Raw genomic sequence first — 19,283 nt, forward strand, 5'->3', positions numbered from 1 at the left:
TTCCCCTTCATGCCTATTCTAAACAACAGAGCTGTGGTGTAGTGTTGTCTGGGCCTGTTGAGACAAACTAAACCCATGTGCACTGGGCGAGCCAACCAATTAGCGTTCGTGTACGTGAAACAGCAAAATCATGTGCACTGCACTGGGCGAGCCAACCAATTAGCGTTCATGTACGAAACTATGCCTACTCAGCTTCGTGTAGAAAATTAGGCCAGACAAGTTTTTCCATGGTTTACCACATGAAGCTATTAAAGGAGGAAAGCAATTATTTTGAGCACCATCGGCAGTTGTTCATCTCACTAAGTTCACTTGGTTTTAGATTATAACAACCCGGTATTAGACTCAATCAAGGTTGCTGTTTAATGGAAATACATTGCATTATGGTTTGTTTATTGTTATAGTTTATTGTTATAGTCTTTCTACTTATGGTTGCTCTGAAAAAGGCCGTTTGTTTTGAATATTTTTGGGGTTTTTGATGACGTCATTGTCGATACGAGGCGTACGTAAAACTGAGGGTTCGTATAACTGGGGTACGTACGAGGTTCTACTGTAATTATTATTAGGCCTTTTATTTTATTATTATTATTAATACTAGGCCTATTATTTATTATTATACTTACTACCGTTCTACTACTATATTTTATTTATTATTTTTGTTTTTTTTATGGGGGCCTATAGACATGTATGTATTTACTAATTATAATTAATTATCATTAATTGTAATATATAATATATATGTTAACAATAATATAGGCTAGGCTAGACCTAATCAATTACTGATACCATGTCGTCTATCGATAGAAACATCCATTTGTTTACAGTAATTAAACAGCAGCTTTTCGACTGTAGCATTATAGTTTTTGGCACTGCGGCTGCGGCGGCAGTGCCGATAGAAAATAACAGCTTTTTTTCAGGCTGTGGCAGTGCCAATAGAAAACAGCAGCTTTTTTCGCACTGTGGCAGTGCCATTAGCCTACTGAAACTTTTAATTATTTCAGGATATTATCTAGGCCTAGCCTAAACCTAGCTAGGTTTGCAGGTCAAAACGGCAATAAACCAAATGGCAACTGACCAAAACGGCAATAAACCTAAACGGCTATGATCAACTAAAGAAAAAAGATAATTGTAATTCACATAAATGAAAATATTATTGTTATTATCCATGTTTGCATTTTTTATTTAAAATTTTGTTTTTTATAATTTAGAGAATCCTGTTGTTTGTACATAAATACAAAGATGAAAATGATATTGAATAAAAGAGAAAAAATTTCCAGAGTCAGCCGTCAAGTCCAAAAAACTTTATATTGTATTTAAATATATAATTTTGATATAAATAACCATTTATGTATAGATAGAAAAGCATGGATAGTTGTTCAAGTCTGTTGGTAATTATTAGATAACTCAAACTCTAATTGCCGTTTTGGTCCATTGCCGTTCTATTGTAGTACAAAATTGTTGTTGTTTTGGTTTATTGGCATTTTGGACATTTCCGTTTTGACTAGAAAGCCTATAGGTCATATTCCTACAGTAGTAAGTGCAAATCCAAATTTCATTGCTTAATTAAACTAACTTGATAATTGATAGTTATTTGATACCTGATAGTTAGGCCCACTTGTAATTATCTCAAACTTTAATTGCTGTTTTGAATTATTGCCAGCCGTTGTGGTAAAAAGGTGTTGCCATTTTGGTTTATTGCCGTTTTGGTCATTGCCATCAAAAAGAACTTTCTGGAAGTTGGTTCCATTGATCTATAACTGCACTGGATGGTTGTCAGTCAATGCGAGTCTATAAAGAACGCAACACGACAATGCACTGAAAATCAGCAGACGAGTCGTGTCGTCTAGCACAGGGAGTGAAGTTGGATTCGTTGTGCGGCGGTCCTACGACACAGTTAGTGACCGGCTTAACTCTGTTACTGAAGAATTTTTTGACCACAGCTGTTCACATCTTCTCTTTATATAATTTTTTTTAATGACCCCTTAGGCCTTTTTTTAGAGGACTTGACCATAGACAATGTGTTAAATGTTTGTAGGCTCAATCAGATCGGTCTATCATTTTTTTTTCCGCCAAGGAACAAATTTTTATAAAGACACAGTTTTAAACAATGTTTCTGCACTCTCTCTAAACGTATCTTGTTTCATACATTGGGTTCCAGATTACTGACCGAATTGTAATTTTTTTCTTCATTAAAAATGGGAAAAGCATCGTTTTATCATCCCGATTCGCTGGTTTGCTTTGTTCATGTATCTTTTGAATATGCGCAGTATATTTCATTTCTTTGCTCATCCATATTCCCAGATCTTCATGAATGCAGCTCTGAATTGAATAACTGACTTGGATGCGAAAAGCGTAGTAACCAGCGTTGTGACCACGATGCTAATTCATTTAAATCTACTTGAAGATTTCCCTAATCCTCGGAAGAGTTTACTAGTAGTAAATATCTTGGCATCGTCTGCAAACAACTTACCACTACTGCTGACAACTTCAGGCATATTGTTGATATAAAGTTAAAATATCAAAGGGCCCAACATGGACCCCTGAGCAACATCACTAACAACATTCTTCCAGAGGATATTAACACGTTGACCTCTACCGTACCTGTAATAAATGCTTTAATCCATTGGAACGTTTTGCCTTTAATGCCCCAGTTATGAATTTATAGCACACTTATAGTAAGAAAGTCAAAAGCCTTTGACAAGTTCAAGTATATTATAATAATCTGTCCCACCAACTCTCTCCTAATCTCATAATTGGCTAATCAGTCACACATTCTAACAACTGCGTAGTGCAAGAATGACCTTTTTGGAAGCCGTGTTGTTGACAAGCTGATAATATTAGAATGCACAAATTTTAAAAGCGAATCAAGAAATGCTTTTGATCAAAGAATTACAATCGAGTCCAAAGACAATCGGGCCCAGCTTTGAAATTGGACCTAATAATCTGAAATTTGGGCTGATCGTGAGACTGTAGGCACAATTATTTTAGCCCATTATTATACAGTATGTGTATATAGTTAAATAAATTCAGAACGCAATAATGAATCAGAATGGAAGTGAGCCAGATAGTCCACACTAGGTGGACCCGATCGTCCTGGCCTGGGTCTGATCGTCTTGAAATGGACCCAATCGTCCTGCGCCCGATCGTCTTGTGGGCCCGATCATCTGTCACACAAATCAAAGAAATGAAACCGTGACTTAACATTAACAAACTGATTCAGTCAAAGCCAAACTGTTGTCTAGTAGTGGGGCTAATTATCATTTGCTTATATAGTATTAATGTTAATTACTTCCTGTCACCTCGTTGGTGTTTCTGTTTATAGTTTTTGTGTCATGCCCCCTCGCATGTTTTCATCTATCAGTTAAAGATGGCTGAAAGGGTAAATCCGGTGAAGGTGCTTGATGGGTCATGTTGTGTCATCTTAAGTAACTTATAACTGTACAAAAGTCATAAAAAAAGTGCAACACCACACATTTCTTGATAACTGAATCCCATGTGGATACTTTATTAGTAGACATAATACGGTAAAGGCAGTATAGGGCATAGATAGACACATGCTCCCGCTGTTAGCCTATTTTTTAAAAATTATTTGATCTTGAAAATAGTTACATGATGGAACTGAAACGCCGATCCATTTTGTTAATTAATTTTGTTTTGAAATTATAAAGCACTGTTAATTTGTAATATTTTGACATAAACTAATAAATTATAGTTTAGAATGAATTTTCACTGTTAATATTTGTAGTTTCAATTACTCAACAGTTACAGTAGCCTACAGTGTAGTTTTCAATTTGGTGTATCAACACATTGTGTGAATAAATTTATACCAATATTGTTTTCAAATTGTATTCAGAGAATCAGAAAAAAAAAATATACAGACCAGTAATCGAATATATTTTAAATATTTCTGCACTTTTGTTTACTTCACAGGGTGTAAACACTTGACCGATGACGAGCAAAGTCGACTTGCATTACTCTTTGCAAACTGTCACTTACAGAAGGCCCAAATTCCACCCTATCATTGTGATGATGGTGAAGATATTTCAGACTGCCTCGCGAAGATGCGCAGCGATGTTATCGCTTTCAATGCGTACACAGAGTTCTTCACGCACACCCAAAATATATGCTTCTTCCTGCAGAATCAAATTTGGCACGAGAGAACTGAAGACACCGTGTCTCGCTTGGCAACAAGTTCTGAAAGTGTTGCCGAGCAACTGGAAACAACAAGTGAACTTCAGGACAAGATGATGCAGAGACAGAGCCAGTCGTTGGCCAACCAGGAAGCTATAATAAAAAACGAAAAATATTTACAAATGGCATTGCATCAGTCCAGCCAAGATCTTCAACAGGTATTTAATGACATGAAAATTAGCACAAAGGAGCAAAAACAACTCTTTGAAGAAACATTTCAAAGGGTTTCTGATGTGCAAAGAGTGATCCTCGGTGAGTTCACATCATTCCATAGCCTGCTGTTCTACGTTTTGGCTGCAGCGGTGGTGTATATGTTGACATCAACATCTAGATCAAGTGGGGCTCGTCTCTATATTTTTGTGATATTGATCATAAATGCAGCCGTTGAACGAGCAATATTCTACTATTCTCTGAATGTGGGTCAGGTATGTATGCTTGCTACCATAATGAACTGTATCAAAAGTCAACAAAGAACTTCATTAACAAAATGAAGCAGTTGGCTGACCTGGCTATTGCCAGTTGTAATAGAGTTCAGGGGTGGTCCCCACTGTGGGGGGGAGCAGGGTGGAGGGCCCTCGTCGGGGAGAAAAAAAAACTGTATTTTCTAAATTATAAGTAAACACTAAAATTGATTGAATAACCTTTTGAAACCTTTATGAGAGAGCAGCTAAGCTCAGTCGGCTAATCTGGTGGTAGCCACTGTGTGTGCGCTGTACCTTTGAGATCTCTAGATCCCTGGTTCAATTTCCGTCACTGCTTCTTGTGTACAAGTTACAGTATAGCGCACCGTCTTTCAGATCAGACGTTTAAGCTGTTGGTCCTGTGTGCATTAAAGGCCCATGTGCATGTCGAAAAAAGAATGACCTCCCGTCAGGCAAATCCCGGCGCCAAACCTGATTGAGTCTGCATTCAGCTCCTCGAATAACCCTCACACTAGAGTTAGGCTGTTTAAGAATCATGTTTTAATACCCGTATCCCTTACATCACAAATTTCCCACATGGATAGGACAAGTAAAAATTATTTTTACAAAATTCACCCCAAACAATGCTGGAGAACCACTTCCAATTTTAAAGGGGTTGCTTTTGCTTTTAAGAAAGTTATTGTTATATGCCATGAAATGTTTGCACCTGGAGCTAAAACATAGGCTAAATCACTTAGCAGCCCGTCAATGCAATCATTATTATTATTAAAATTTGTCTTTTTTTATGTTTTGGCTTGACCCTTGTGGGCCTTTGTCACTTCCAAACTATAAAGTGTTGTCCCTTTGGATAGATTACAGCTTGGAACACTACTTCATAGTTTACTACATCATTGGACCAATTTAAATAAACTACAGCAAGTTTTCGATTTTCTTTTTCAAACTCTTGTTCCCAGGATATTTTGTACCAAAGGATGTGGATGTCAAGAAAATTATTTTGCACCATAGCAACAGTGATGTGGATGGCATTCATTTACCTCTATCGTGATTACAACAAAATCAACAACAAACTTCTTCTCAAAATTGAGCAAGATACAGCAGAACTACGCAAAGATTTCCAGCGTTTCAGTGAGTGATGATTATTAATTTTTTTTTTTTTAAGAATTTTTTTTTTAGAACATTAATTGTTACAGCAGCCTAGTACTAGTAGTAGTGAGTAGTTCATATTTTAACGGGTATAGCAGACATGAAGTGAAATTTGGGATGCAGGAAGTTATTGAATGGGATGTAGTCCTTACATTGAGCATCATATATTTATCTATAGATAATTATTATAAAAGATGATAATAATTTTTTTTTTATAGAAAATTAATTGTTGCAGCAGGCTAGTACTAGTGTAGATAGATGTGAGTAGTTAGTTCATATTTGAATGGGTATAACACAGACATGAAGTGATGTTTGGGATGCAGGAAGTTATTGAATGGGATGTAGTTCTTACATTGAGCACCATATATTTAACTATAGATAATTATTATTAAAGATGATAAATATTTGAGAAAAACGTATGTACCCATTAGGATACGAACCCAAGACCACCCGATTATTGTTCAGATACTCTACCAACTGAGCTATGAGACCAAGAGGTATACACCCTTAGATTTTAAAATCTAAATCACATGATACGGGTATTAAAACATGATTCTTAAACAGCCTAACTCTAGTGTGAGGGTTATTCGAGGAGCTAAATGCAGACTCAATTAGGTTTGGCGCCAGGATTTACCTGACGGGAGGTCATTCGTTTTTCGACGTGCACATGGGCCTTTAAATCACATGATGAAAGAAACTTTGGATGTAGATACACCTCCACTGGGACATATGTTTTTCTCAAATATTTATTATTATGGTTTAAGGGGGTGAATTTGTTACTGGGCGACTTTGCAGGGGGGGACTTGGTTAGGGGAAGACTTGGTTAGAGGGATACTTTACAAAGGGGTGACTTTACTGGATCCCCTCCATACCAAAGATACTTTCATGTCATTATTATTAGTACTGTACAGTATCTCTAAATAGTTTCACAAAGGCTACTGTATGCTTACAAGTATTAAGCTGAGCTCAGCAAATGTTTTCATATCGACGCGGTTTGACAGCGCTTGCCTTTTTGCCATAGTTGGCGCACAGTGATGATTATGCCTTTCAAAGGAAAATAAATATCAACAACCGTAGATATTTTGCTCACAGTCTTGTGTGGCCAGATTCTTACTAAAAATCATGTACTCACAGGGTAGAGTGTCATGATAATCATTTTTCTAGGCAAACTGCTTTCTTTGTACCAGGTGTACAGGTAGAGATAACTTCATTTTTATCAATATTCATAATTGTTAATGTTGCTGCTATATACCAGTATATTGTTTTGTATTATATTTTACATATTTTTATCCGTATTTTCTGACAGGTACTAATTCACTTCCAAATTTACCTGGCATTGAGGCACCAAGCTTGCAACGTTTTGCATCCTCATCTTCCACCAGGACCATGGTACCAACTATTACTTCCAATACATCATTCTGTCATCCAATTAATTATACACACACCGACAGCTGCCCCAACACACCTGAAGGTATAAAACTATATTATTTTCTTCTTTAAATTTTTGTCCGATTTTTTGTTGTTTTTTTTATGTTTCGGAACCCCATTGGAAAAAAGTTTGTTTCAACTTTATGGGTCATCACTTTATGGTTTCTGTTTTTCTTTTTTTTTTTGTTTAATTTATTAAGCGCTATTTACATAGCGCTTTGAAAAAAAGACATCAACATTACATCAAAACATCGAAATCACAATGAAAAAACAAAAACCCCCAAGCACAGCAAACAGGTCAGCAATGACAAATAAAAAAAAAAAATTTCAAAACATCAAATATTATCACAAGAAAGGACAGACACCCCCTCCCCCGAGCACAGCGAAACAGATCAACAATTAACAATCGCCAAAAACAAAGGGGAAAAAATGTTACCAGACTACAGATTAAGGTTGCAGGTGTGATTTGAGGGTTTTCTTAAAAGCAGCTAAAGTTGTTAGTTGTTTATTTTTTCAAATTTTAACTATAAATCTGTATTTGGGGTTTATTGAATGTGTTGATGGTGTTGTATAATTGTAAGTAACAGAATTGAAAACATTTTGTTAAATTACTTTCACAAGTAAATTTCTATATTTTGGAAAGTAGGGATCCCCTTAAAAAATATGGGAAACGCACAAATTTCTGGGAACTTCGCAAATTTCAGGGAACTTAAGAAGCCTGTATTTATAGAAATTTATACATGTCCTAAAATAGGGCTTCAATGAATGGCCTTCATAAAAACATATAATAATATAAGTCTGAAAAGATGACATCAAATGCAAAACAGTTTGAAGGTACTTTAAGAACATCCAAAAATCAGTTCCAAACTTATGAATCTTGACAATTCTCTTTATTTTATCCCATACTATAAACATTTTCTAATGAGCCAATTCGTGGTTTGAACTGCACATGCCAATATCCAAGGTCGGTGCCCATAACCCACAGTACAGTATGTTGTGTGTATGTTTGTTGTAATGTTGATTGACCTCGATACGGCCATGTGCAGTTCAAACTATGATTTGGCTTATTGCATAGCTTCCATGTTTGTTTTTCTGCCACATATCAAGCGACCACTAGATCTCCTATTAATACTCATCCAGTAGACTCGTTCACACCACACATCACCCTGTTAATTCCACAACGATAGTATAAAAAAATATACAGTAACTGTTTGTATCCTGAAAATCTAATGTTAATTTGGTATAGTACTACACATATTATAACTTGTCCAATCTATCTTCCTAATCTTCCACTACATTTCAAGAGCATTTTTAATACATTATTCACATACACAGCTAAGCTAAGCAAAAGCAAATTCTACTTGAAAAGTGAAGTGTTAAATCAGTTTTTTGCAGGTTTATTACTGTACATCCTATATGTGTGTTATCAGTCATGAGGAAACTACCATTTATCAAATTTTCAATTTTTGAACCAGGTTTTGCCGATCTCTTCTTATCTCTATTAATTACTGCTTCAGGGAATTTTGTAACAAGATTAACAGTAAAGCTCATTAGTTGTGAATAGCTCATAAGAAGACTAGCACAAATAAATCAAAAACCATGTTGTAACTTCTTGCATAATCATTGATTTTTTAAATTCAAAAGCATATCTATTATGATTTTTATCTGAAATTATAGCTAAGGTAATAAAAATGCCAAATATTTTTGAACAACAAGGTTTTAAAATTTTCCAGCCTGGTTTTTAAATACTATAATGGTAATTTATTGAGAAACAGCAATGCCTGCTGTGATAATGAATAAAGTAGAGGTATTCTTCTTCGATGTTTAATTGGATTATTGAGATAACATTCTGGCAAAACCTGGTTCACCAACCCGCCTAAATGCCCTTTCGAAGGGTTTGCTGGTAAATGGGATAGTAACAGCATGGAGGTATAAAACAGAAATGATCATATAGGACCCTCATTTCTCTCTAAGAGAGAGCAGCTTAGCTCAGTCAGCTAAACAAGTGGTAACCTCGGTTCAATTCCCATCGCTGCTCTGCCTGTGTTTCAGCTGGAGGGCTGAAATGCAAGTTGCAAGTTACGATAGTGCACTGTCTTTCGGATGAGATGTTTAAGCCGTTCTGTGTGCATTATGGCCAATGTACACGTTAAAGAACGCAGTACACTATTCCGAAAAGAGTACTGTATGGGATTGGCTCCCTGTGTATAGCCCAATCACCACCAGAAGGACATCACTGGAAATAAAGAAATAAGTCTTCTTCAGACTTTTGTGGGTTATCTTAGGTGTTTACACCGAATAAACCCATCCATCCATCCTAATTTGCAAACTTTGCAGTAAAGCTGTTATATATTTTTTTAACCACCATTCAGACTATGATCCATTAAAGTTTGATATTTTTGTACCAAGATGGAGAGAATCATGGGATTGATCCATATTACAAGTACAGTACAGCCGTATGATTATCAGTAGATGACAGCATAGCTCAGTAGACTGAACAATAATTGGGAACTTTCGATTTGTGCGGCGACATGATGCTAGAACGGAATCACTCATGTGTGACCGTCCTATCTGGTGTCCTACCTTCTCTGCATACGTAGATTTGGCCAAATTGCGTTCCAGAATCCACTCGACGAGGTGACCTTAAAATTCTCGCATGCGCAGATGACTTTTAGTGACGTAATTACGTTCTACGTCCTACTGTCTATTCTCAGATATGGACAAAGTTCGCTTTCAAGAATACAAACTTTTTTGGTGAAATAGAATTTATGTAACCACAGTACGGTAGAGTTTAAATTTATATATTAGGCGAAGTCTATTTAATACCATGTTTGAGATTGTTTCCAAAATAATGATAGGAGAATGCCATCATGCTATTAAGATTGGCTGGAATTAAAATAGTCATGTTATGGAATATTGTGTGTATTCAAATAATTCTTTTGTATTTTGACATGAAAAACCAGAAGTTTAAAATTTGCATGTCTTTTTTTAGTAACTTTTGTTTAGATATCATATTATATTCCTCAAGGTCACAGTTCACTTTATTATCAATAATGCAGGTCCAGGAGTTCAGAATAAAGATATGGACGACACCTTAGAACTGGATTACACATATATACCATCTGACAGTGACAATGACTCTGATGATACAACATCCAGCTTCTTTACTGCAGATCAGTCGATGGAGGACCTGCGGAGATCCAGTTCATCATTCCTTGATGGCAGGCCTATACTGAATCTCTCCAGAATATCAGGTGGGTTGGCAGTTATCATTGCTTTCCTATGTTTATGATTTTATTCAATCACCAAAAGACTTTTGGTAGCTTCATTATAGCCTTGTTCTGACGGCACAAGTTACTCATGGTTACCGTATTGACGCGAATATATGCCCGGGTGCTTAAAATATTTTTTGTGCATTTTGAGAGGGCGTTTATTCAAATGGGGCACTTGTTCAAACAGGGCACTTGTTCAAACAGGGTGCTTATGAAAACAGAGTGGAAATTGAAAGGTCGCTATGGAAATAGATGAATTGGGAGGTTCTTATGGGAACTTTGAAAATTCAAGGGGCGTTTTTTTAATGAAAAAGAAAGATTACATATGGACATCCGGAAGCATAAGATTACAAATTTTTCTGGTGCGGGAAAATAATTGTCCCGAGAGCAGCATGGTTCATGACAAGAATGCTGTGAGTATTTACACAAAGCAGATGAAATTAGTGGTGGTAGTGCTAAACTTGATGGCCATCTGCCAACTGAGATTAGCAGGATCATTGCAGGGCTTGCAAACTCAGATGAGAATGTGCTAAATGTTCAAATTGTAGGGAAAAGAAAAAAAAGAAGTAGGACCTAGATAAGAGAGGGAAGTTGGAGAGATACTGTCTGCAGAACACTCATCTGTCCAGTAGAAATATCCTCATTTTGAAATTGACATAAGAAGAAAATGTGAATCACTCTGCAGCTCTAATCATGCCAACCACAGTCCCAGGATTGATTGATTTCATTTCATTTATTTTGTCCAACAAATGCAAAACAAACAGAAGTAACAAAACCATAAATCAGAGACAGGATAAACAAAAAGCAAACTAAATTGCTGTACAAAGTTTATCCACTGATTTAAGGAAAAATACATAAAATAAATATATAAATCTCTGTTCTCTGGAAGTAAAACCGAGCAAAAACAGCTAAAGCAACTCTCACACTATCACGACCTATATGCACTGCGATCAGTATACAACCGACACCAACCAGTGTGAGAGCTGCTATGAGCAACTTGCTCGTGTAGAAGAGAGGGTCGTCGATAGTCGCAGAGTTTTCAACATGTTGAAAAAAATATAGTGGTTGGTACTGGTCGCCAGGTCCTACTTCCAGTCAGATACGACCGTGGGTCGGTACGGTTGCATTGTTATGTCGCGATAATGTGAGACAGGCTTAAGGCATATAGAAAAAATATATGTAAAAATTTTAAAATAAAACGCAGCACAGCGCAGAACGCATGAAACTATATTGTTACTCTGATGGAGCCACTAGAAAAAACATGTGTGTATTCTCAGAAACTCCCTGAGAATAATAATAAATGATGGGAACAGCAAAGATAATGGCTTCCAAAAAAAAAAAAGAAATCACATGATATTGTTGAGGGGGAACTTATTCAAAATTTGGAGGGGCGCTTATTCAACCGGGGCACTTAAGAAAATGTTCACGTTAGGAGAGGTGCTTATTCAAACGGGGCGCTTATTCACGCAAGTATTGTATGTTGTATATCGAACAAGCGATTGTATCAGGTTGGCCCTGACCGTTTGAATATAGCTACTACTATCCAATGCAAGATTATGAGAAATCCAGTCACGGTCGCATCAAATTCTACAGTATCCTATGTCTACATGATAGTTATAGCTCTTAAACTCTGATATAAAATGGTTGAAGAATAAAATGATTTCTATTGGTCTCATGATGTTTCAATAAAACAAAGACAATTTAGATGCTATCAACATGTGGTAGGCCAATTAATCCTTCGGATGAGAGCCTTGACAATCCGGTCATTTGTCGTGTTTAGCTTGCGAGTTGAAGCACATGTTTTTGGGCAGGTGATCCTGTTCGAACAGTCAGGGTCAATCTGATAACAATTGCTTGTTCGATAACTACGACATAACTTACATCATCGGAACAAGGCATATGTAGAGTAAATTAGTTTTCTGAGAAGAACCATTCCTTATAGGCCAAAAAAAAATATCTGAAATAGGATAGGCCTGAAACTGCAGTCTCTATTACAGTGGTGTCATTTTGAAATGAAATAACAGGAGGAGTTTTAGTAATAGGCAGAGGAACATGTCGCAGAGCGACATCCGAGGGCCCTTAGGCACGAGCGGAGGTGGGTTTGGGAGGGGGTGTCCCCTCCCTACCTAACAAAAAAATGAAAAATAATTAATGTACCTGTAAGATGCCATTTAACAGTGTTTGAATTGGCATTTAACAGTGTTAAATTTTAACTTTTGAATCTTGTTGCCTGAGCGAGGGTGGGTTTGGGATGGGGTGTCCCCCTCCCTACCTAAGAAAAAAATGAAATATAATTACTGTAAGATGCCATTTAAAAGTGTTGAATTTTAAGTTTTGAATTGTGTTGCAATGTTTGATTTTAGAATGTATTAAACACTATTTTAAAGTAAAAATCCAACAGTCAAACACTTCTGTGGTTAATTTAATTTTCAATAATAACAATAAATAAATTGATAGCACATCATACAACGTTTGTACTGTAATTATGTATTTTCATTCACAGTGTTTCTTTTTAAACTATTTACATTTAATTGCAGTTCAGCAATCTGATTCTATCTATTAACTAGTTTTCTTACTTTCATCTACATAACAGCTAGTATTGTGCCTTTTCTTCATGCAGGTATTTTTAATTACCTTTGCAAATATACAATAAATAAATAAATTATAACAACTTCTATTTATAATCCAAAAGGCAAAATACTGAAAAAACAATGAGATACAAAATTGGTAATCAAAAGCTAAAATTTAAACGTAAAAGTAAAACAGCCAGTGAGGTAAATGCCTAGCTTTTTGGGACAGACCACTGTCCTTCGTCAGGGCTAACTTTTCTATAATTTGTTTGTATTTATTTATCAGCTACACAAAATAAAAATAGTCTTCTTGCATATAAAAAAAACGTAATTGAATACACGTTCTTATTATCTAAATATTGTATTTGTATACAATGGAACAATAATCTACATTGCTACAGCCCTCGAAGTTAGCGTCGGCATTCTTCAATTTGCCGAGGTGCCCGAAGCTAACAACGGCTAATTTGCAGAGGCCCTTTTGTTGTCAAGATAAACATACACAGTACCTCTACCGCATGCATGTCGTCTTCTTCAATCGAGTGTAGTCATTCAAAAATTATGCGAGTAGAGTGAAAAGAACACAAATATTTCCAGCTCATCACTTATATTTTGAAAAGTTAACACAATGAATGATAAATTTATTAAATGATTGAAACACATACTACTGTAAGATACCAAGATAAATTATGTTTATTAATAAGCCAGCAAAACTATATTACGAAAATCAAACCAAGCCTGCTCCATGGTTCAATTTTGAGTCAAACTTGTTTACAAGAATACGTGCGAACCAGTTAGGGAACCATGTGGGTTGATTTGCTGTCGCTTCGATCATATGTCGTTCAATAATGACTTTTGAAAGAATAGAAATTCTTGTTTTAACAAGTATTTGCTTGGTCAAGAAGTATCATGATTTATGACATTAGATTCTGTATTTAAAAAGTAAAGTATTGGTTCCTAAGGCTTGGCAAGGACCAGCCCATGATGAGCCTAGGTTTCAGGCCACTATTTTATTTTTACCTCCGGCATTCTATAGCCGGCGCAAAAATCATAATAGATGGAGATTGCGCCAGCCTCCGGCTTAAAATGGCACCCCTGCTATTATGAAAACCCTAGACCTAAGGGTTCGTAGCTTGTAGGCACCACAATAAAATGATGGCAAGCTTGCCAAACAAAAAATTACTCAAAGTAATGACGGAGTAAATACTAACAAAAATAAATCAGTTTAAAGAAAGATTTATTTGGCTTCAAAACATAAAATAATATGTGTATCCGATCCACATGATCACGTATGGGCAGGTGGAGCAAAATACTGTGGCTATGAAAAATATCCAAGCAAGCGACTCTATACATTCAAAGTAAACTTCAAGAAAAATAAGAGAAAAATATTTTGTTTATGGTTGGCCTAAAACCGTAACGGAGCCGAAAATGGCTAGCTATGTACCTGTTTTAAAGTGATGACTACACCTAAGCCTATTTTTATTTATTGTCCAATATACTATAAGGTAAACAGTGTTTGAAGGTATGATTGTTCGAAGGTAGGATCGTAAGGAGTTAAGGTAATGAATACAATTTTTGATTGAAGCAACCACTAGTTGTACAGTAGTAGCATAGGTTAGGCGTAGGCCTAGATCTGGTCATGGCTTGACATCTTAGCGCGAGAGATCCGATGCTGTGTGCATATATCGTCATCGCGCTTGGTTCTCAAAATTATGCCTTCTATTTTACCGATTTTATTATTTTGATAAAAATACATGTCTGTTTTTAATAGGTTTTATGTTCTAAATGTTAATTTTCGGAAGTGGTATTTCTCGAATTTGTACTTGAACATAATTTCAAAACCAAAAAAATGCCAACCTGATTTTTTTTTAAAAGTTTGGTTGGTCGCGAAAAAAAATTTTTTTTTTTTGGTCTTATATAGAACAAAAACATGTGTGCGTCCTTGAACGTTTGCATGATTACCTTACCATCTGGATTATCTGCAACAATTTTGACCAGATGCATTGAGCTCAAGCACATAAAATTAAATTAGTTATGTATATATACAGTTATTTTGATATAAACAATAAGTACCCCAGTACTCTACATCATAACTAATAATTGAAAGAGACCTAGAAAGGACCTGGGCAAAACAATTTTGTTACTGAAGTATTTTTTGAATAAATATACTTCAGTCAAGTTTTGATGTGTCTGCTGCCCTCTAGAGGGTAAGGTAGAGCTTTATTTTATCTAGGGTTAAGAATACAGTATTATGTTTTCAGAATGAAAATATTTCTGAGAATATTTGCTTGCGGGAAAATTGGTGATAAAAACCAAAATATATGAATTTATTCATGATTGACTTTTTAAAAATCTATCAGTCAAAAATTATTTTCAAGTTTACTATATTTAAGTTTACTTTGATTTTTGATCCTTTGATGTATGGAGGATATTTCTTAAACTGTTGAGTATGTGAGTTATTAAGCAATTGCATACTAAGGGTTATCCTGTTCAAGGTTGGAAGTGATACCTCAGCAAGGCCTCTGTTTTACATTGATACATGTACTTTCTGTCACCGCCAATAAAATTATTGTAAACGTCCCTAAAAGCTTGTCCACAGATATGATAGCCAAATTTTTATAGTAATTGTCCCACAGAAAATCTTAATAAACAATAGCAAAGCCCATGCAGAATTTTTTCATATAGCTGTCGATTTTATTCAAAAGCTTTGTTTACACTTTCAAATTTAGGGCAAGTTGAGTGGCTGAGGGGGTTGGCAGAGGCTTTGCTAACTACAGCCTTAACATTTGTGCTGTTTCCAGCAAGTCCTCACCCAGGGTTTGGTTGGCAGAATCAAGTCTTTTCGGATAGGGACTTAAAATCGAGATCCAATGTACACACCTGGCTTTTGTGCACTTTAAAGAACCCATTGCATCTTTTGGAAGAGTGGGATGTTGTCCTGATGCTATGGTTAATTTCAGCCCATCGTTGTGGAAAGATGTGAACTTGTTCCTACTATATAGGCGCCTCTGTACGGCTGATAGGTAGTCACAGACCACGCCCATACGCAATTCAGCATTATGACGCTGCGAGTTACGGGTTTTTCTCCTACCTTTACCTTTACTTTAAAGTTTATAGTGACAAATGTTGGTGATTTGCCTATATATGGGTGTGATACATACCCATGGACAAATGACATGCATTTGTCACATCAGTTTTTATTGGGCTATAAAACTGACAGTGACATACAGTAAAAGAGTATGGTGGTTGAGTTGCATGATAACAAATAGAAGGTTAATCACTTTGAGATTTGTGTTTCCCAGTTTTTTGGTTTTTTTTCCCCATTTTTTATCTCCACATCCAACAAGTACGCTCACCAATCACAGGATGAAATGACATTTTATAAACCAAGTCTCTTAATAAGTCATAGGCTACGGTCACACTAGAGTCTCAAGCCTGGCTTGACTCACCGCGGGTGAGATTTTCGTAATGTGACCGCACCTGGATCGACTCGCGCCTGGCGTGACCTCGATCTCAACCTACCTATCTCGATTCCGGCTCAGTACCCAGATTGACCTTGGCGTGACCGGGATTGACATTTCCTCGTCGGCTGTCGACCAATCACAGTCGATGACGCCGTTGCGTTTAGAAGTTCTTGAATAAAAATCCCACGGCAATCATCAGTTGTCATTTATAAATGCACTTATCAATCCGAAAACTAGCATCACCATTACATCTGAGCCTAGGCCTAGATCATCTAGATTCGCGTGTGGGGCCGGTATTTTGATTGTGGCGGCGCTCTAACTTCCTGTTTCGACTTTCCTAATTTGGAGGTCAATCCTTGAACTAAATTCAGGTAGTGTGACCGACCCAGAATTTCGAGCCTGGCTTGAAATCTCACCCGCGGTGAGTCAAGCCAGGCTTGAGACTCTAGTGTGACCGTAGAATTAGGGAGTGGAGTTGTTTTTGGTCCTGCTGTATTTATGGTTAAACCAGCAAATCTGTACAACATAAATACAAATGCACTAGAGACAAATAAAAAAAAAAGTATTTAAAAAAAAATGAGATCATGCAACATTACGTGGTTGTTTCACAGTACACATTTTTTTGAAAAATATACTGAAATTGATTTAATAAATTAGAATATAAATTAAAAATGTAAAGAATTATTATATTAATAAAGCAAGGAGAGAGTACAGTATTAAGGGAGACAATCAATAAAGTACATCTGCCAACATCCCACACATAATGCACCTACGTTGTATTCTGCACAGCATCATAAAAATGTTTAACATAAATAAATTTACATTAGGTTGATTACCCTAAATTTAATTAATGAAGTGAATTTGTCATTAAAATATGAATAGAGCAAGCCATATAAACTTGTTTTAATAAAGCTATACTGACCAAGGACTATAATCCATATCAATTCCACTATATTTTTTTTAATTAACATTGAGGGTGCTCTATTTTATGGTTATTACATAGAGGGCACTAAAATATAGGTAAGGTAAAGGTAGGAGAATAATTTATAACTTGCAGCATCATTGTGCTGAGGTGCGTATGGTGGTTTCATGGCTACCTAGCAGCCGTAAGGAGGTGCTTATAGTAGCTACAAGTTTACATCATTCCACAACGACAAGGGACGAAATGAACCATAACAGCGGAGTAACCTCCTATTCTTCCAAAAGATGTAATCTTTAAAGTGCACACGAGCCAATGTGTACGCTGCACTGCCATTTTAAGTCCTCTCAAAGAAGACTTGGTTCTACCAACCGAATCCTGGGCCTAGAGCAGCTGGAACCAGTGCCAATGTTAAAGCTGTAGTTAGCCATGTCCCTGCCTTCCACACGAGCACTCGACTCGCCCAAATTAAATACAAATTACATTTTTTTGTCTCACTTATCAGACACCAAGAAAGTTGGCAGATATAATAAAGTAGGCCTACATTAATGTATTTCTTTAGAAAATGTATCTGTAGCCATGTTTTTGTGGCCTTGTATTCAGGTTAAATGCAAATTTACTCTCTAAATAAATAGGTTATAATAACAAATTTATTCTTATATTATAATTTCATATAACAATTAACATAGCATAAATTGCTGACATTTAACAACACCTATTAATATGGTTTATTTACTCTCTAAATAAATAGGCTATTAAACAAATTTATTTTTATATTATAATTTTATATAACATAGCATAAATTGCTGACATGTAACAACACCTATTAATATGGTTTATTTACTCTCTAAATAAATAGGCTATAATAACAAATTTATTTTGATATTATAATTTTATATAACATAGCATAAATTGCTGACATTTAACAATACCTATTAATATGGTTATTTGTTATTGTTTTGAATGTCATAAGTGTTAAGTACACCGTATTTTGAGCAAGCAGGCAGAAAGCAACCACATCCTTCAGACTGTGTTTATTGCCAGCTTTTAATTTGCAAGGTTTTTTCTGCTTGAATAGTATTTCAATTCAATATATAAAGAAATTAATTTTTGTACAATACAATAATATGGGCCCATAAAGTGAAGGTTGACATATTTTTCTATAGCCATGAGCAAGGTACATATACAATACTATTGCAAGGTTTAAATATATACCATAGCATCTATAATATCGATCAATGTACATAAACTGTAATGTACATACAGTATACACCAGCGACTGGAAAATTGTGTAACCAGTGTTCGGAGGCATTTTGCATCACACAAGGCATTTTTTATTTATACAGTATATATATATGCTAAGATAGTTTCTCAATATGTTCATTTTATGTCAAGCGTTGACAAAGACTACAGGAGTAGCCGAAATATTCGCCTAATAAATTTTAGTGTTTCTAAAGTCAACATCTTACGTATTTGAGTTTCTTTACTGTTACGTTATATTATATTCTACATATGTTTCGAAACACACGTGCACACGCCTTCTTCATATATATATATATATATATATATATATATATATATTATGTTACATGCACCTATTTGTTTCTAGCCATACCTATTGTGTAATGGAGTGTATCTGGTGGTATTTGAATCTGTTCAACCATGAAGCCTCCGTGGTCTAGTGGTTATGACACTCGCCTTGACAGCGAGAGTTCGCAGGTTCGAGTCCCGTCAGAGGCATTTTATTACACAATTTCTTTATTCATTTATTTACAGGACTACATTCGTTGAGAGCTATTGCTACACGATGTATTTATTAAGTCTATGAAGCCTCCGTGGTCTAGTGGTTATGACACTCGCCTTGACAGAGAGAGTTTGCA

The 19,283-nt window shown here is 35.8% G+C and overlaps 1 protein-coding gene across 1 annotated transcript in view; it reads left to right on the forward strand.

Moving 5' to 3' along the window:
• Positions 1-3,364: 3,364 nt before the first annotated feature.
• LOC117102906 overlaps positions 3,365-19,283 on the forward strand; it is a 34,691-nt gene continuing 18,772 nt past the window's right edge. Inside the window, exons 1-5 of the mRNA XM_033243358.1 lie at positions 3,365-3,376; positions 3,876-4,613; positions 5,564-5,735; positions 7,060-7,224; positions 10,241-10,435. Of these exons, the coding sequence (XP_033099249.1) occupies positions 3,365-3,376; positions 3,876-4,613; positions 5,564-5,735; positions 7,060-7,224; positions 10,241-10,435 (1,282 nt within the window). The remainder of the gene's footprint in view (positions 3,377-3,875; positions 4,614-5,563; positions 5,736-7,059; positions 7,225-10,240; positions 10,436-19,283) is intronic.

The sequence above is a fragment of the Anneissia japonica genome, unplaced genomic scaffold (assembly GCF_011630105.1).
Source record: "Anneissia japonica isolate Jap-2015-1 unplaced genomic scaffold, ASM1163010v1 scaffold288258_len262004_cov172, whole genome shotgun sequence".
Classification (NCBI taxonomy): domain Eukaryota; kingdom Metazoa; phylum Echinodermata; class Crinoidea; order Comatulida; family Comatulidae; genus Anneissia; species Anneissia japonica.